This window comes from Brachyhypopomus gauderio, chromosome 16, assembly GCF_052324685.1.
Source record: "Brachyhypopomus gauderio isolate BG-103 chromosome 16, BGAUD_0.2, whole genome shotgun sequence".
NCBI classification, from domain to species: Eukaryota; Metazoa; Chordata; class Actinopteri; order Gymnotiformes; family Hypopomidae; genus Brachyhypopomus; species Brachyhypopomus gauderio.
The window spans coordinates 2105135-2121778 of NC_135226.1; the positions used below are offsets into that span (position 1 = coordinate 2105135).

The window sequence follows — 16644 nt, forward strand, 5'->3', positions numbered from 1 at the left end:
TGCCCTGTCATCTCTGTGTCTGTGCCCATGGTGTCTGTGTCTGTATCCCTGCCCCGTCATCTGTGTCTGTGATCATCGTGTCTGTGTCTGTATCCCTGCCCTGTCATCTGTGTCTGTGCCCATGGTGTCTGTGTCTGTATCCCTGCCCCGTCATCTGTGTCTGTGCCCATCGTGTCTGTGTCTGTATCCCTGCCCCGTCATCTGTGTCTGTGCCCATCGTGTCTGTGTCTGTATCCCTGCCCTGTCATCTGTGTCTGTGCCCATCGTGTCTGTGTCTGTATCCCTGCCCTGTCATCTGTGTCTGTGCCCATCGTGTCCATGTCTGTATCCCTGCCCTGTCATCTGTGTCTGTGCCCATCGTGTCCATGTCTGTATCCCTGCCCTGTCATCTGTGTCTGTGTCTGTATCCCTGCCCTGTCATCTGTGTCTGTGCCCATCATGTCTGTGTCTGTATCCCTGCCCTGTCATCTGTGTCTGTGCCCATCGTGTCTGTGTCTGTATCCCTGCCCCGTCATCTGTGTCTGTGCCCATCGTGTCCATGTCTGTATCCCTGCCCTGTCATCTGTGTCTGTGTCTGTATCCCTGCCCTGTCATCTGTGTCTGTGCCCATCATGTCTGTGTCTGTATCCCTGCCCTGTCATCTGTGTCTGTGCCCATCGTGTCTGTGTCTGTATCCCTGCCCCGTCATCTGTGTCTGTGCCCATCGTGTCTGTGTCTGTATCCCTGCCCTGTCATCTCTGTGTCTGTATCCCTGCCCTGTCATCTCTGTGTCTGTGCCCATGGTGTCTGTGTTTGTATCCCTGCCCCGTCATCTGTGTCTGTGCCCATCGTGTCTGTGTCTGTATCCCTGCCCTGTCATCTGTGTCTGTGCCCATCGTGTCTGTGTCTGTATCCCTGCCCTGTCATCTGTGTCTGTGCCCATCGTGTCTGTGTCTGTATCCCTGCCCCGTCATCTGTGTCTGTGCCCATTGTGTCTGTGTCTGTATCCCTGCCCTGTCATCTGTCTGTGCCCATCGTGTCTGTGTCTGTATCCCTGCCCCGTCATCTGTGTCTGTGCCCATCGTGTCTGTGTCTGTATCCCTGCCCCGTCATCTGTGTCTGTGCCCATCGTGTCTGTGTCTGTATCCCTGCCCCGTCATCTGTGTCTGTGCCCATCGTGTCTGTGTCTGTATCCCTGCCCTGTCATCTCTGTGTCTGTATCCCTGCCCTGTCATCTCTGTGTCTGTGCCCATGGTGTCTGTGTCTGTATCCCTGCCCCGTCATCTGTGTCTGTGCCCATCGTGTCTGTGTCTGTATCCCTGCCCTGTCATCTGTGTCTGTGCCCATGGTGTCTGTGTCTGTATCCCTGCCCCGTCATCTGTGTCTGTGCCCATCGTGTCTGTGTCTGTATCCCTGCCCCGTCATCTGTGTCTGTGCCCATCGTGTCTGTGTCTGTATCCCTGCCCTGTCATCTGTGTCTGTGCCCATCGTGTCTGTGTCTGTATCCCTGCCCTGTCGTGTCTGTGTCTGTGTGTCTGCCCATCGTGTCTGTGTCTGTATCCCTGCCCTGTCGTGTCTGTGTGTCTGCCTTGTCGTGTCTGTGTCTGTGCCCATGGGGTATGTGTGTGTTCAGGTCTGTGAGCCCATCCCTGTGAGCTCCATTTCACAGCTGTCATCCTTCATCTGCTGAGTTTATCACCCATGTTCCCATTTTGTGTTTAACTCTCCTGTGCAGTCTGACAGAAAACACACACACACACACACACTCTCACACACACTCACACTGCTTCCTGAGCCCCCACACGCAGCATGAGTGTAAACCAACTGGGCTTTAACCCAAGTCTCTGGCAGAGTTGCATTTAGTAGAAAAGACACCAAACTTTACTGTGATGTGTGTGAGTCGTGGAAGTGGTATCTATGTGTGTGTTTCTGCAGGTTTGTGTGTATGTGTGAGATTCATTGCACAGGTACAGGGTATCACATGCTGCACCACAGTAAATGTATAATTATTGGTATTGATAATGATTGGTATCAATTTTTCTTTCAACACCTGCAGTCTGTAATCAGCCTGTAATGAAGGCTGTGTGGGCACACTGGTCTCCTCCACCCCACACACTGGTTATACTGGTCTCCACCCCACACACTGGTTATACTGGTCTCCACCCCACACACTGGTTATACTGGTCTCCTCCACCCCACACACTGGTCACACTGGTCTCCTCCAAACTTTTGTGTGTATTTGTGTGTGTGTATGTCACAGAACTACAGTCACATCTATGCCAGCTGAATCACAACATGCAAGCTTGTACTCTTTATTTTTGTCCTCTGGACAAAGTAAAATTGCTGTGTAACTGATCACATTTGAAAAGAAATCTCATTCATGTAATTAGTTGTCTGCTGTGAGATTGTTGCATCTCCATTTACTGTGCGGTGCATTTAAGTTGAATACAGCATCAACACAAACCTTGGAAGAACTAGATAATTTGACCATAGTGAGTTCACTCCCACTAAGGGCAGGTCTGATACCTTCTCTCTTTGATGGCCTGTGGCCAGTAAGCAGAAATGATCATTAAGACATTAGGAGAAATGTAGTAATCAGACTGTTCTGAGTGTGTTTTACAGGTGAAGTGTGTGAGACTCTTTTGGGGTGTGTTTTACAGGTGACGTGTGTGAGACTGTTCTGGGTGTGTTTTACAGGTGACGTGTGTGTGACTGTTCTGAGTGTGTTTTACAGGTGACGTACGTATGTGAGACTGTTCTGGGTGTGTTTTACAGGTGACGTGTGTGTGTGTGACTGTTCTGGGTGTGTGTTACAGGTGACGTGTGTGTGACTGTTCTGAGTGTGTTTTACAGGTGACGTGTGTGTGACTGTTCTGGGTGTGTTTTACAGGTGACGTGTGTGTGACTGTTCTGGGTGTGTTTTACAGGTGACGTACGTGTGTGACTGTTCTGGGTGTGTTTTACAGGTGACGTGTGTGTGACTGTTCTGGGTGTGTTTTACAGGTGACGTGTGTGTGACTGTTCTGGGTGTGTTTTTCAGGTGACGTGTGTGTGTGACTGTTCTGGGTGTGTTTTACAGGTGACGTGTGTGTGTGACTGTTCTGGGTGTGTTTTACAGGTGACGTGTGTGTGACTGTTCTGAGTGTGTTTTACAGGTGACGTGTGTGAGACTGTTCTGAGTGTGTTTTACAGGTGACGTATGTGTGTGAGACTGTTCTGGGTGTGTTTTACAGGTGACGTACGTGTGTGAGACTGTTCTGGGTGTGTGTTACAGGTGACGTATGTGAGACTGTTCTGGGTGTGTTTTACAGGTGACGTGTGTGTGACTGTTCTGAGTGTGTTTTACAGGTGACGTGTGTGTGACTGTTCTGAGTGTGTTTTACAGGTGACGTATGTGTGTGAGACTGTTCTGGGTGTGTTTTACAGGTGACGTGTGTGTGTGACTGTTCTGGGTGTGTTTTACAGGTGACGTATGTGAGACTGTTCTGGGTGTGTTTTACAGGTGACGTGTGTGTGACTGTTCTGAGTGTGTTTTACAGGTGACGTATGTGTGTGAGACTGTTCTGGGTGTGTTTTACAGGTGACGTACGTGTGTGAGACTGTTCTGGGTGTGTGTTACAGGTGACGTACGTGTGTGAGACTGTTCTGGGTGTGTTTTACAGGTGACGTGTGTGTGACTGTTCTGAGTGTGTTTTACAGGTGACGTGTGTGTGACTGTTCTGAGTGTGTTTTACAGGTGACGTATGTGTGTGAGACTGTTCTGGGTGTGTTTTACAGGTGACGTGTGTGTGTGACTGTTCTGGGTGTGTTTTACAGGTGACGTATGTGAGACTGTTCTGGGTGTGTTTTACAGGTGACGTGTGTGTGTGACTGTTCTGGGTGTGTTTTACAGGTGACGTGTGTGTGTGACTGTTCTGGGTGTGTTTTACAGGTGACGTGTGTGTGTGACTGTTCTGGGTGTGTTTTACAGATGACGTGTGTGTGACTGTTCTGGGTGTGTTTTACAGGTGACGTGTGTGACTGTTCTGGGTGTGTTTTACAGATGACGTGTGTGTGACTGTTCTGGGTGTGTTTTACAGATGACGTGTGTGTGTGACTGTTCTGGGTGTGTTTTTCAGGTCCTGCTCAGGTTCCCATGATGTCCCCCAACGGCTCAGTGCCTCCGATCTATGTGCCTCCTGGATACGTTCAGCAGGTCAGCTGCACGCGGCCTCTTCACTCCTGTGTGTTCCTGTGTTCTCCTGCGTGGTTGTGTTGTCTCTAGTGAAATAGCAGGATTCTCCTCTCTTCTTCTCCTCTCCCCTCTTCTCTCCTTTCTTCTCCTCTACTCTCTCCTGCAGATCATTGAGGAGAACGGAGTGCGCCGGGTTCTGGTCTTACCTCAGGCGGAGTTCCACCCAGGGGGCCACTCTCCGCTGCACCACCCGCCCCCTCCACCCCACCTGCCGGCCTTCATCCCACACCCACACCAGATCATGCCTGCTCCTCCTCCTCACCTGTACTCAGGCATGGCTGGTGGCACCGGAGATATCAACCTCCAGTATATTTCTACCTATCACCCAGCACACATGTATTCAGAGCAGGGTGAGTGCCCACACTGGCACACGCAGAGAGACGCACACACACACACGCGCACGCACGCACGCGCACACACACACACACACAAATACACACACACACACACACACACACAACACTTACTTGGAAGGTAGTTATGAAGGAGAAAAATTCTGTATTGAATTAAATTTTTACTGAACCTATACTAAAATTGTCGTCTGAGTTTTTGCTTGTCACTGTTTTCCTAACTTTGCCAATAAAGCAACATCAAACTGTTTTTTCAAACTGAAGAAGAAATACCGCCCGGGTTAAACATCCTGCTTTTCGGTTTAAAAAGATCTCTTCATGTTGCCATTCTGTTGGAGATTAATGTGTGTGTGTGTGTGTGTGTGTGTGTGTGTGTGTGTGTGTGTGTGTGTGTGTGTGTGTGTGTGTGTGTGTGTGTGTGTGTTCGTTCAGTTCCTGCAGAGTCTCTCTCCCCACACGGACGTACGCAGTATGCCTACAGGGATGAAAGGGCTAACAAAACCTACGAGCGTCTGCAGAAGAAGCTGAAGGAGCGCCAGGGGGGGCACCCTGGAGGTGGTGGGCTGGCTCCCCCCAAAGACAGCCCACCCCTGTCCCCCCAGAAGAGCCACACCTCCCCACCAGCAGGGGGCGACCTCCACAATGGCCTGGGGCAGAAGGGCGTAGAGGAGCAGTGCCAGGCCAGCCCAGGAAGAGGCAGGGGGGCGGAGCCTGGAGGTGGGCCCTCCCACTGCGGGGACTTTCAGCTCTGTCTCCTGTCATTTCAAATTCAAACTCTATATTCAAAGGAAACTAGTCATGTTTGGGTCGTCAATAACTGAGTTTATGACTTCTATAAAAACATCAATCAAATAAAAATCAGAAGGATGAGAACTCTAATCATGTGTTTCTCAAAAGGAAAATCCATTGTCCTTAATGGTATTATACAGTCACATCATCTGATGGCCTAGTTCAATCTAATTGTTAATTCATATATGCTATTTATTGATTGACATAGTATTTTTAATGCATATCATCTCTAAGAGCTGCGAGGGATTAGCCATTTTTAAATTTCAAATCCTGTAGTGTATTTGGAAATGCTCAAAATTAAAATGGAAAAAAATGTTAGCAACTTTACAAAATTCTACACTTTAAAAGAAAGTCATCAATCTCATATCTACAATGTTACGCTTCTTTACTTACAAGCACTTCAGTGTCAGGATTAGCTTTTTATTTTCAGGGTACCCGCGGGTCCTTAAAAAGTCTTAAAATGTCTCAAATTTAGTTTTCCATATTCAAGGCCTAAAAATGTCTTAAAATGTCTGGAATTTTATGAGGGGAGGCATTAAATTATTATAAGTGTGTGTTGTTCAGTTGTTCTGGCGCGATGTGAACTTTGCCGAATCTAGCGCTATTGCAGAAAATAACCGCTCCAGGGTCCTAGTGCTAGATTCCTAGCGTTGGAGTATACGGCTTCAACAACGTCAACAATTCTCGTTCGCCCCAGTAATAGTATTATTTTTTTCTTGTGAGAGGTATTAAAAAGGTCTAAAAAGTCATTGAATTTTAGATTTAAAAATGTGCAGATACCCTGATTTTGTAAAAAAAAAATCAATCAAGTAGTTTTCATCTTAAAAATGTAGACGAGATGAAGGGATTATGAAATTATGGGTGAAGAGAACGAGGGATGAGATGTTATATGTAATTTTAATTACACATCCATACACTCCGCTTTCTTTTCACTTTCCATTTGAAAGCTGTTGGTAGTATATATAAAAAACATAATACAAGACGTTGGTTCTTGACGAAGTGAATAGTTGGTATCTTACATCGGTCGTCTTTGTTCCCAGAAATGAACGAGAAGACGCAAGCTCTTCAGGAGTGGCTGAAGAAGATCGAGCCACCCGCGGTATGTACGGCAGGTGTGATGAGAGTCATCGGGGTGGCTTTCTGGTTCACTGGGTGTATCTGAGCAGCATGTGAGCACACCTGGATTTCCATTGACCTGAAGAATATCACTGAAATTGAACATCTCACATTGTTCCTGAATGAACACCTTATAAATATCGTCCCTTGACATTACGAGTAACTCGCACTGCATGGTAATCGCAGCTGTTTAACAAGCACAAACCCAAATGAGTGTGTTCTTGTTGATTGTGATGTGTTCCGACTTTTTGTATATTCACCACGGGAATTGAAGTTTAATGTATAATCACAGGAATGTCTGTAGGTCTAGCATGCTAATGAACATCAGTAATGTCTCAGGAGGGTGTGGGCCTGTGTGTCAGGACTCTGTAGGGTGTGGGCCTGTGTGTCAGGACTCAGGAGGGTTTGGGCCTGTGTGTCAGGACTCTGTAGGGTGTGGGCCTGTGTGTCAGGACTCAGGAGGGTTTGGGCCTGTGTGTCAGGACTCTGTAGGGTGTGGGCCTGTGTGTCAGGACTCAGGAGGGTTTGGGCCTGTGTGTCAGGACTCAGGAGGGTTTGGGCCTGTGTGTCAGGACTCTGGAGGGTGTGGGCCTGTGTGTCAGGACTCTGGAGGGTGTGGGCCTGTGTGTCAGGACTCTGGAGGGTGTGGGCCTGTGTGTCAGGACTCTGTAGGGTGTGGGCCTGTGTGTCGGGACTCTGTAGGGTTTGGGCCTGTGTGTCGGGACTCTGTAGGGTTTGGGCCTGTGTGTCGGGACTCAGGAGGGTGTGGGCCTGTGTGTCAGGACTCTGGAGGGTGTGGGCCTGTGTGTCAGGACTCTGTAGGGTTTGGGCCTGTGTCAGGACTCTGTAGGGTTTGGCCCTGTGTGTCAGGACTCTGTAGGGTTTGGGCCTGTGTGTCAGGACTCTGGAGGGTTTGGGCCTGTGTGTCAGGACTCTGGAGGGTTTGGGCCTGTGTGTCAGGACTCTGGAGGGTTTGGGCCAGTGTGTCAGGACTCTGGAGGGTTAGGGCCTGTGTGTCAGGACTCTGGAGGGTTTGGGCCTGTGTGTCAGGACTCTGGAGGGTTTGGGCCTGTGTGTCAGGACTCTGGAGGGTGTGGGCCTGTGTGTCAGGACTCTGGAGGGTGTGGGCCTGTGTGTCAGGACTCTGGAGGGTGTGGGCCTGTGTGTCAGGACTCTGGAGGGTGTGGGCCTGTGTGTCAGGACTCTGGAGGGTTTGGGCCTGTGTGTCAGGACTCTGTAGGGTGTGGGCCTGTGTGTCAGGACTCTGTAGGGTTTGGGCCTGTGTGTCGGGACTCTGTAGGGTTTGGGCCTGTGTGTCGGGACTCAGGAGGGTTTGGGCCTGTGTGTCGGGACTCTGGAGGGTGTGGGCCTGTGTGTCAGGACTCTGTAGGGTTTGGGCCTGTGTCAGGACTCTGTAGGGTTTGGCCCTGTGTGTCAGGACTCTGTAGGGTTTGGGCCTGTGTGTCAGGACTCTGGAGGGTTTGGGCCTGTGTGTCAGGACTCTGGAGGGTTTGGGCCTGTGTGTCAGGACTCTGGAGGGTTTGGGCCTGTGTGTCAGGACTCTGGAGGGTGTGGGCCTGTGTGTCAGGACTCTGGAGGGTGTGGGCCTGTGTGTCAGGACTCTGGAGGGATTGGGCCTGTGTGTCAGGACTCTGTAGGGTGTGGGCCTGTGTGTCAGGACTCTGGAGGGTTTGGGCCTGTGTGTCAGGACTCTGGAGGGTTTGGGCCTGTGTGTCAGGACTCTGGAGGGTTTGGGCCTGTGTGTCAGGACTCTGGAGGGTTTGGGCCTGTGTGTCAGGACTCTGGAGGGTTTGGGCCTGTGTGTCAGGACTCTGGAGGGTTTGGGCCTGTGTGTCAGGACTCTGGAGGGTTTGGGCCTGTGTGTCAGGACTCTGGAGGGTGTGGGCCTGTGTGTCAGGACTCTGGAGGGTGTGGGCCTGTGTGTCAGGACTCTGGAGGGTGTGGGCCTGTGTGTCAGGACTCTGGAGGGTTTGGGCCTGTGTGTCAGGACTCTGTAGGGTGTGGGCCTGTGTGTCAGGACTCTGTAGGGTTTGGGCCTGTGTGTCGGGACTCTGTAGGGTTTGGGCCTGTGTGTCGGGACTCTGTAGGGTTTGGGCCTGTGTGTCGGGACTCAGGAGGGTTTGGGCCTGTGTGTCGGGACTCTGGAGGGTGTGGGCCTGTGTGTCAGGACTCTGTAGGGTTTGGGCCTGTGTCAGGACTCTGTAGGGTTTGGGCCTGTGTCAGGACTCTGTAGGGTTTGGCCCTGTGTGTCAGGACTCTGTAGGGTTTGGCCCTGTGTGTCAGGACTCTGGAGGGTTTGGGCCTGTGTGTCAGGACTCTGGAGGGTTTGGGCCTGTGTGTCAGGACTCTGGAGGGTGTGGGCCTGTGTGTCAGGACTCTGGAGGGTGTGGGCCTGTGTGTCAGGACTCTGGAGGGTGTGGGCCTGTGTGTCAGGACTCTGGAGGGATTGGGCCTGTGTGTCAGGACTCTGTAGGGTGTGGGCCTGTGTGTCAGGACTCTGGAGGGTTTGGGCCTGTGTGTCAGGACTCTGGAGGGTTTGGGCCTGTGTGTCAGGACTCAGGAGGGTGTGGGCCTGTGTGTCAGGACACTGGAGGGTGTGGGCCTGTGTATCAGGACTCTGGAGGGTGGGCTGGGCCAGATGGATACATGTTGCCCACTCTGCATAGAGCCGTGAAGAGTGTTGCAGAGGTGGAGATAAGAATGACATATAGCACAAAGCAACAAAATGGCATGATTAAATGGGTCTCAATGAGGGGCTTTTTGGGTGAGAAAAGATGCGTGTGTGTGTGTGTGTGTGTGTGTGTGTGTGTGTGTGTGTGTGTGCGCGTGTGTCTGGTCATGGCCCGGTAGCTGTAACTTCATGTAGCTGTGTTCAGCCCATTCAGAAGAACTGTAAAGAACCGGTGCAGTGTATTTTATTGAGGTGTGATGTGTTTAGGTGACGGACGTCCAGGCCAGAAAGGTGAGTCTGCGCTGGGAGGCTCCAGTCAGATCAGTGGAGGAGGAGCAGAAGGAAGGGGAGGGGCCTACGGAGGAGCTCCGCCTCAGCTACGACGTGTCCGTCTCCTACAGCGGCAAAGATGGGAAATACAACACTGCCTACAGGTAGCAGGGTGTGTGTGAGGGTGTGTGTGTGTGTGAGAGGGGGTGTGTGTGTGTGTGTGTGTGTGTGTGTGTGTGTGTGTGTGTGTGTGTGAGAGAGGGTGAGTGAGAGAAGGTGTGTGTGTGTGTGAGAGAGAGAGAGAGAGTGTGTGAGGGAAGGTGTGTGTGTGTGTGTGTGTGTGTGTGTGTGTGTGTGTGTGTGTGTGTGTGTGTGTGTGTGTGTGTGTGTGTGTGTATGAGGGTGTGTGTGTGTGTGTGTGTGTGTATGAGGGTGTGTGTGTGTGTGTGTGTGAGTGTGAGTGTGTGTGTGTGTGTGTGTGTGTGTGTGTGTGAGTGAGTGAGTGAGTGAGTGTGTGAGTGAGTGTGTGAGTGAGTGTGTGAGTGAGTGTGTGAGTGAGTGTGTGAGTGAGTGTGTGAGTGAGTGTGTGAGTGAGTGTGTGAGTGAGTGTGTGAGTGAGTGTGTGTGTGTGTGTGTGTGTGTGTGTGTGTGTGTGTGTGTGTGTGTGTGTGTGTGTGTGTGTGTGTGTGTGTGTGTGTGTGTATGAGGGTGAGTGTGTGTGTGTGTGTGTGTGTGTGTGTGTGTGTGTGAGTCCCAGCACATCCTCCATCCAGTCTTCTCATCCCTGTCTTTTTTGTTTGTTTGTTTTGCTCTTGTCTTTTGTCCAGTGGTGAAGAACTGTGTGTGACTCTAGAGAACTTGAGACCAGCGACTGACTACCATGTCAGGTGTGGAGTCTCCTCACTGCACTCAAACCTCATCAACATAAGAGGAATCCTACTGAAAGTTTGATTCATGGGTTTTGGGGGGTGTGTGCGTGTGTGCGTGTGTGTGTGTGTGTGTGTGTGTGTGTGTGCGTGCAGGGTTCAGGCTGTGTGTAAGTGTTTACAGGGAAGCCCGTCAGATCCTGCCAGTTTCACCACCCTGAGCTGTGAGCCGGACACACCAGCACCACCTCGCAAAGCCAGCGGCACAAAGAACAGCCTGGTGCTTCAGTGGAAGGTACACATACACACTCATACACACACACACTCATACACACACACACGCAACGCACACACTCATGCACACGCAACGCACACACTCATGCACACGCAACGCACACACTCATGCACACGCAACACACACACACTCATGCACACGCAACACACACACACTCATGCACACGCAACACACACACACATGCACACGCAACACACACACACATGCACACGCAACACACACATGCACACGCAACACACTCGTGCACACGCAACACACTCGTGCACACGCAACACACTCGTGCACACGCAACACACTCGTGCACACGCAACACACTCGTGCACACGCAACACACTCGTGCACACGCAACACACTCGTACAAACATACACAAAAAATGCACACACATTCCTACACACACACACTCATACACACACACATTACTGTCAGGATATTTCTTCCTCACTTAATTTTTGACATACTGATATTTTTATCATTTAGATTTTATTGCATTGTAGCTGGTTTTCTTTTAGCAAACAGTCCAATAAAACCACTGTTGTCTTTGCCTTTGCTATTGCGTGCAGATCTTCAGGGCTTCAGATTTAGGTCCATTCTGTAGTCCTACAGGTTCTTCAGCTGTTCTGGAGTTAGCAAACCTTTACTTCACCGTCCCCATTCAGTGTGTGTGCAGTGACTCAAACTCCAGGAATACCGCTCCCCTGTATTTCTGCCATGCTGTTAGTGTAGCTGTTTATTATCTATTAGTGTAGCTGTTGATTATCTGTTAGTGTAGCTGTTTATTATCTGTTAGTGTAGCTGTTTATTATCTATTAGTGTAGCTGTTGATTATCTATTAGTGTAGCTGTTTATTATCTGTTAGTGTAGCTGTTTATTATCTGTTAGTGTAGCTGTTTATTATCTATTAGTGTAGCTGTTGATTATCTATTAGTGTAGCTGTTTATTATCTGTTTGTGTAGCTGTTTATTATCTATTAGTGTAGCTGTTTATTATCTATTAGTGTAGCTGTTTATTATCTATTAGTGTAGCTGTTTATTATCTATTAGTGTAGCTGTTGATTATCTGTTAGTGTAGCTGTTTATTATCTGTTAGTGTAGCTGTTTATTATCTATTAGTGTAGCTGTTGATTATCTATTAGTGTAGCTGTTGATTATCTGTTAGTGTAGCTGTTTATTATCTGTTAGTGTAGCTGTTTATTATCTATTAGTGTAGCTGTTGATTATCTATTAGTGTAGCTGTTTATTATCTGTTTGTGTAGCTGTTTATTATCTATTAGTGTAGCTGTTTATTATCTATTAGTGTAGCTGTTTATTATCTATTAGTGTAGCTGTTTATTATCTATTAGTGTAGCTGTTGATTATCTATTAGTGTAGCTGTTTATTATCTATTAGTGTAGCTGTTTATTATCTATTAGTGTAGCTGTTGATTATCTATTAGTGTAGCTGTTTATTATCTATTAGTGTAGCTGTTTATTATCTATTAGTGTAGCTGTTTATTATCTATTAGTGTAGCTGTTTATTATCTATTAGTGTAGCTGTTGATTATCTATTAGTGTAGCTGTTTATTATCTATTAGTGTAGCTGTTGATTATCTGTTTGTGTAGCTGTTAGTGTAGCTGTTTATTATCTATTAGTGTAGCTGTTGATTATCTGTTTGTGTAGCTGTTAGTGTAGCTGTTTATTATCTATTAGTGTAGCTGTTGATTATCTGTTTGTGTAGCTGTTAGTGTAGCTGTTAATGAAACTGTTTGTTTTTCTGTGTAGCTAATGATTTTGCTTTAGCCCTTTTATTCTACACTTTGAATTGTTTCTTATTTTCACACACATCTCTCCTCCACAGCCACCTTGTGACAACGGTTCCAAAATCCAGAACTACATCCTACATTGGGATGAGGTGCGTCCTGCTCTGTCCCTGTGTGAATATCTCTGTCCCTGTGTGAATATCTCTGTCCCTGTGTGAATATTTCTGTCCCTGTGTGAAATATCTCCGTCCCTGTGTGAAATATCTCCGTCCCTGTGTGAAATATCTCCGTCCCTGTGTGAAATATCTCTGTCCCTGTGTGAAATATCTCTGTCCCTTTGTGAAATATCTCTGTCCCTGTGTGAAATCTCTCTGTCCCTGTGTGAAATCTCTCTGTCCCTGTGTGAAATATCACTGTCCCTGTGTGAAATATCACTGTCCGTGTGTGAAATATCACTGTCCGTGTGTGAAATCTCTCTGTCCCTGTGTGAAATCTCTCTGTCCCTGTGTGAAATCTCTCTGTCCCTGTGTGAAATCTCTCTGTCCCTTTGTGAAATCTCTCTGTCCCTTTGTGAAATCTCTCTGTCCCTTTGTGAAATCTCTGTCCCTGTGTGAAATCTCTCTGTCCCTGTGTGAAATCTCTCTGTCCCTGTGTGAAATCTCTCTGTCCCTGTGTGAAATCTCTCTGTCCCTGTGTGAAATCTCTCTGTCCCTGTGTGAAATATCACTGTCCCTGTGTGAAATATCACTGTCCCTGTGTGAAATCTCTGTCCCTGTGTGAAATCTCTCTGTCCCTGTGTGAAATCTCTCTGTCCCTGTGTGAAATCTCTCTGTCCCTGTGTGAAATCTCTCTGTCCCTGTGTGAAATCTCTCTGTCCCTGTGTGAAATCTCTCTGTCCCTGTGTGAAATATCACTGTACCTGTGTGAAATCTCTCCGTATGAACGTTCGTCTCAGCTGATACTGAAATAATGAAATAATGATATGAAATAGTTTCCTCTCGGCTTGTTACTGTCTTGCTAATGTAATTGTTTGTGCAGTAACACTCAATGCACTTGAAAAGCTCCTGGGATGTAGTGTAGAGGCTCTGAAGTATTAATGTGGAGTGTGGAGTTTGTTCAGTGTAAAATTTGTTGAAGGTTTATGTTGTTAAAGTTCTCCCCTACTGATGTACTCATAGAGGAGAGTATTCACAGTGTGTGTTTACCCTGGTAAGGGTATTCATGGTGTGTGTTTGCCCTGGTGAGGGTATTCACGATGCGTGTTTGCCCTGGTGGGGTATTCATGGTGTGTGTGTGCTGTTGTCTCCTCAGGGTAAAGGCACAGGAGTGTTTGAGCAGTGTTACTATGGTCCTCAGAAACAGTACCGGCTCACCAAACTGTCACCAGCTTCCAAATACTCGTTTCGTCTAGCAGCCAAAAACGACATGGGTGTCAGGTAAGAGTCGTGTGTGAGTACATGCTTGTGTGTGCGTTTGCGTCTGTGTGTGTGTGTGTGTGTGTGTGTGTGTGTGTGTGTGTGTGTGTGTGAATGCATGCTTGTGTGTGCGTTCGCGTGTGTGTGTGTGTCTGTGGGTGTGTGTGTATGTGTGCATTCGTGTGTGTATATGTGTGTGTATATATTAGGGATGTCCCGATCCAGCTTTTTGAACTTCCGATTCGATACCGATATTTATTTGCACTTCTGATCCGATACCGATATCGGCCGATACGAGCATGTATTAAAGGTTAAAGTTATTTAACTTACTTTGTTGTCAAACTCACGTTGAAAAGCATTTTACTCTTGATAACAAGTAGCCAGCTGAATTAGATGTGTTTGAATATTACACAATGATTGGTAAGGAGAAACTGACCTGTTTATTTATCAATGAATAAACTCAAAATAGACAAAATAATAAATAACAAACAGAAATGGCATCAGTAAACCAAGGCTTAAAAAGCCATAAGTGCCAATAATATTGAAAATTGTATTTTTTAAAGTGGCAGTTTGTCACGCTTCGCAAACGTTTCTGCCAGTGTTAGTTGTGCAGGACCATTGTTTTTGTCTTCGGTTAACTTTAGAAACGCTTCATGTTGTTTATGGTGGTATTTCGCTAAATGTTTGATTAGATTGATTGTATTAAAAGTTCTTACAGCTTTACCACCACGCTTGACTTTACTGTGGCATATGTTGCACTCTACCTCTTCGTCTTTGTCGTCCTTTAAGGTAAAATAATCCCACACAACTGACATTTTTACCGATAACTTCAAATTTACATGGCCGTCTTAATGGTTAGGAGATGCCACTGAGCTAAATTGGGGGAGATGCTATGCTTGTGTGCTGAAGGTGTGCTGGAAAATGCGGACCGGATTTTACTCTCACTGCCGAAAACACAGCAAAAACTGGAATGGATTATCTAAACGGGTGCGCTGGAAAGTCTTTCAAAAGAAAAAAACTGGATCGGCAGGCTGGATTGATCCGATCCAAATATCGGATTGGGACAAGCCTAGTATATATGTGTATGTATTTGTGTATATGTGTGTGTGTGTGTGTGTGTCCACTATGTAACCCCAGCCCCTCTTGTGTGTAGTGAGTTCTGTGAGGCTGTAGCCCTGCTGACCTCCTGCAGTGTCCCAGCAGCCCCTCTGAGTCCTGGGCTGGTCCAGGCTGGGCTCACCTGGCTCTGTGTGCAGTGGACCAGACCCGCCGGCTCCCCGAAGGAGGACGAGATCGGCTACGTGCTGGAGATGGAAGAGGAGGGGACTGTGAGAAAACAAACACATCTCTCTCTCTCTCTCTTTCTGTGTATCTGTTTCAGTCTGTCTCTCTCATACACACCTGTGTGCTCCTGTGTCCAGGGTTATGGGTTCCAGCCCAGCTATGATGGCGATGAGCTGTCCTGCACAGTGAGGAATCTGCACCGCAGCACCAAGTACAGGTTCCGGGTGAGAGCAGCACGTGTGTGTGTGTGTGTGTGTGTGTGTGTGTGTGTGTTACAGGACACCACTCCCCTCACTGGGAGAGAGACACTCTCACACCCCTCACTCCCCCCTCACTGGGAGAGAGACACTCTCACACCCCTCACTCCCCCCCTAACTGGGAGACACTCACACCCCTCACTCCCCCCTCACAGGGAGAGAGACACTCTCACACCCCTCACTCCCCCCTCACTGGGAGAGAGACACTCTCACACCCCTCACTCCCCCCTCACTAGGAGAGAGACACTCTCACTCCCCCCTCACTAGGAGAGAGACACTCTCACACCCCTCACTCCCCCCTCACTAGGAGAGAGACACTCACACACCCCTCACTCCCCCCTAACTGGGAGAGAGACACTCTCACACCCCTCACTCCCCCCTCACAGGGAGAGAGACACTCTCACACCCCTCACTCCCGCCTCACAGGGAGAGAGACACTCTCACACCCCTCACTCCCCCCTCACTAGGAGAGAGACACTCTCACACCCCTCACTACCCCCTCACTAGGAGAGAGACACTCTCACACCCCTCACTCCCCCCTCACTAGGAGAGAGACACTCTCACACCCCTCACTCCCCCCTCACTAGGAGAGAGACACTCTCACACCCCTCACTCCCCCCTAACTGGGAGAGAGACACTCTCACACCCCTCACTCCCCCCTCACAGGGAGAGAGACACTCTCACACCCCTCACTCCCCCCTCACTAGGAGAGAGACACTCTCACACCCCTCACTCCCCCCTCACTGGGAGAGAGACACTCTCACACCCCTCACTCCCCCCTCACTGGGAGAGAGACACTCTCACACCCCTCACTCCCCCCTCACTGGGAGAGAGACACTCTCACACTCCTCACTCCCCCCTCACTGGGAGAGAGACACTCTCACACTCCTCACTCCCCCCTCACTAGGAGAAAGACACTCTCACACCCCTCACTCCCCCCTCACTGGGAGAGAGACACTCTCACACCCCTCACTCCCCCCTCACTGGGAGAGAGACACTCTCACACTCCTCACTCCCCCCTCACTGGGAGAGAGACACTCTCACACTCCTCACTCCCCCCTCACTAGGAGAGAGACACTCTCACACCCCTCACTCCCCCCTTACTAGGAGAGAGACACTCTCACACCCCTCACTCCCCCCTCACTAGGAGAGAGACACTCTCACACTCCTCACTCCCCCCTCACTAGGAGAGAGACACTCACACACCCCTCACTCCCCCCTCACTAGGAGAGAGACACTCTCACACCCCTCACTCCCCCCTAACTGGGAGAGAGACACTCTCACACCCCTCACTCCCCCCTCACAGGGAGAGAGACACTCTCACACCCCTCACTCCCCCCTCACTAGGAGAGAGACACTCT

General features: G+C 49.1%; 1 protein-coding gene across 6 annotated transcripts in view; it reads left to right on the forward strand.

Annotated features, from left to right (window-relative positions):
• The window catches only part of fndc3a (fibronectin type III domain containing 3A), a 74777-nt gene that overhangs the window by 44174 nt on the left and 13959 nt on the right, over positions 1-16644 (forward strand). For all 6 annotated transcript variants that reach the window (XM_076977333.1, XM_076977332.1, XM_076977329.1 and 3 more), the window contains 11 exons: positions 4098-4174; positions 4320-4563; positions 4996-5280; positions 6393-6451; positions 9428-9594; positions 10258-10317; positions 10453-10591; positions 12426-12479; positions 13639-13763; positions 14896-15070; positions 15164-15250. In XM_076977333.1, the coding sequence (XP_076833448.1) occupies positions 4098-4174; positions 4320-4563; positions 4996-5280; positions 6393-6451; positions 9428-9594; positions 10258-10317; positions 10453-10591; positions 12426-12479; positions 13639-13763; positions 14896-15070; positions 15164-15250 (1472 nt within the window). The remainder of the gene's footprint in view (positions 1-4097; positions 4175-4319; positions 4564-4995; positions 5281-6392; positions 6452-9427; positions 9595-10257; positions 10318-10452; positions 10592-12425; positions 12480-13638; positions 13764-14895; positions 15071-15163; positions 15251-16644) is intronic.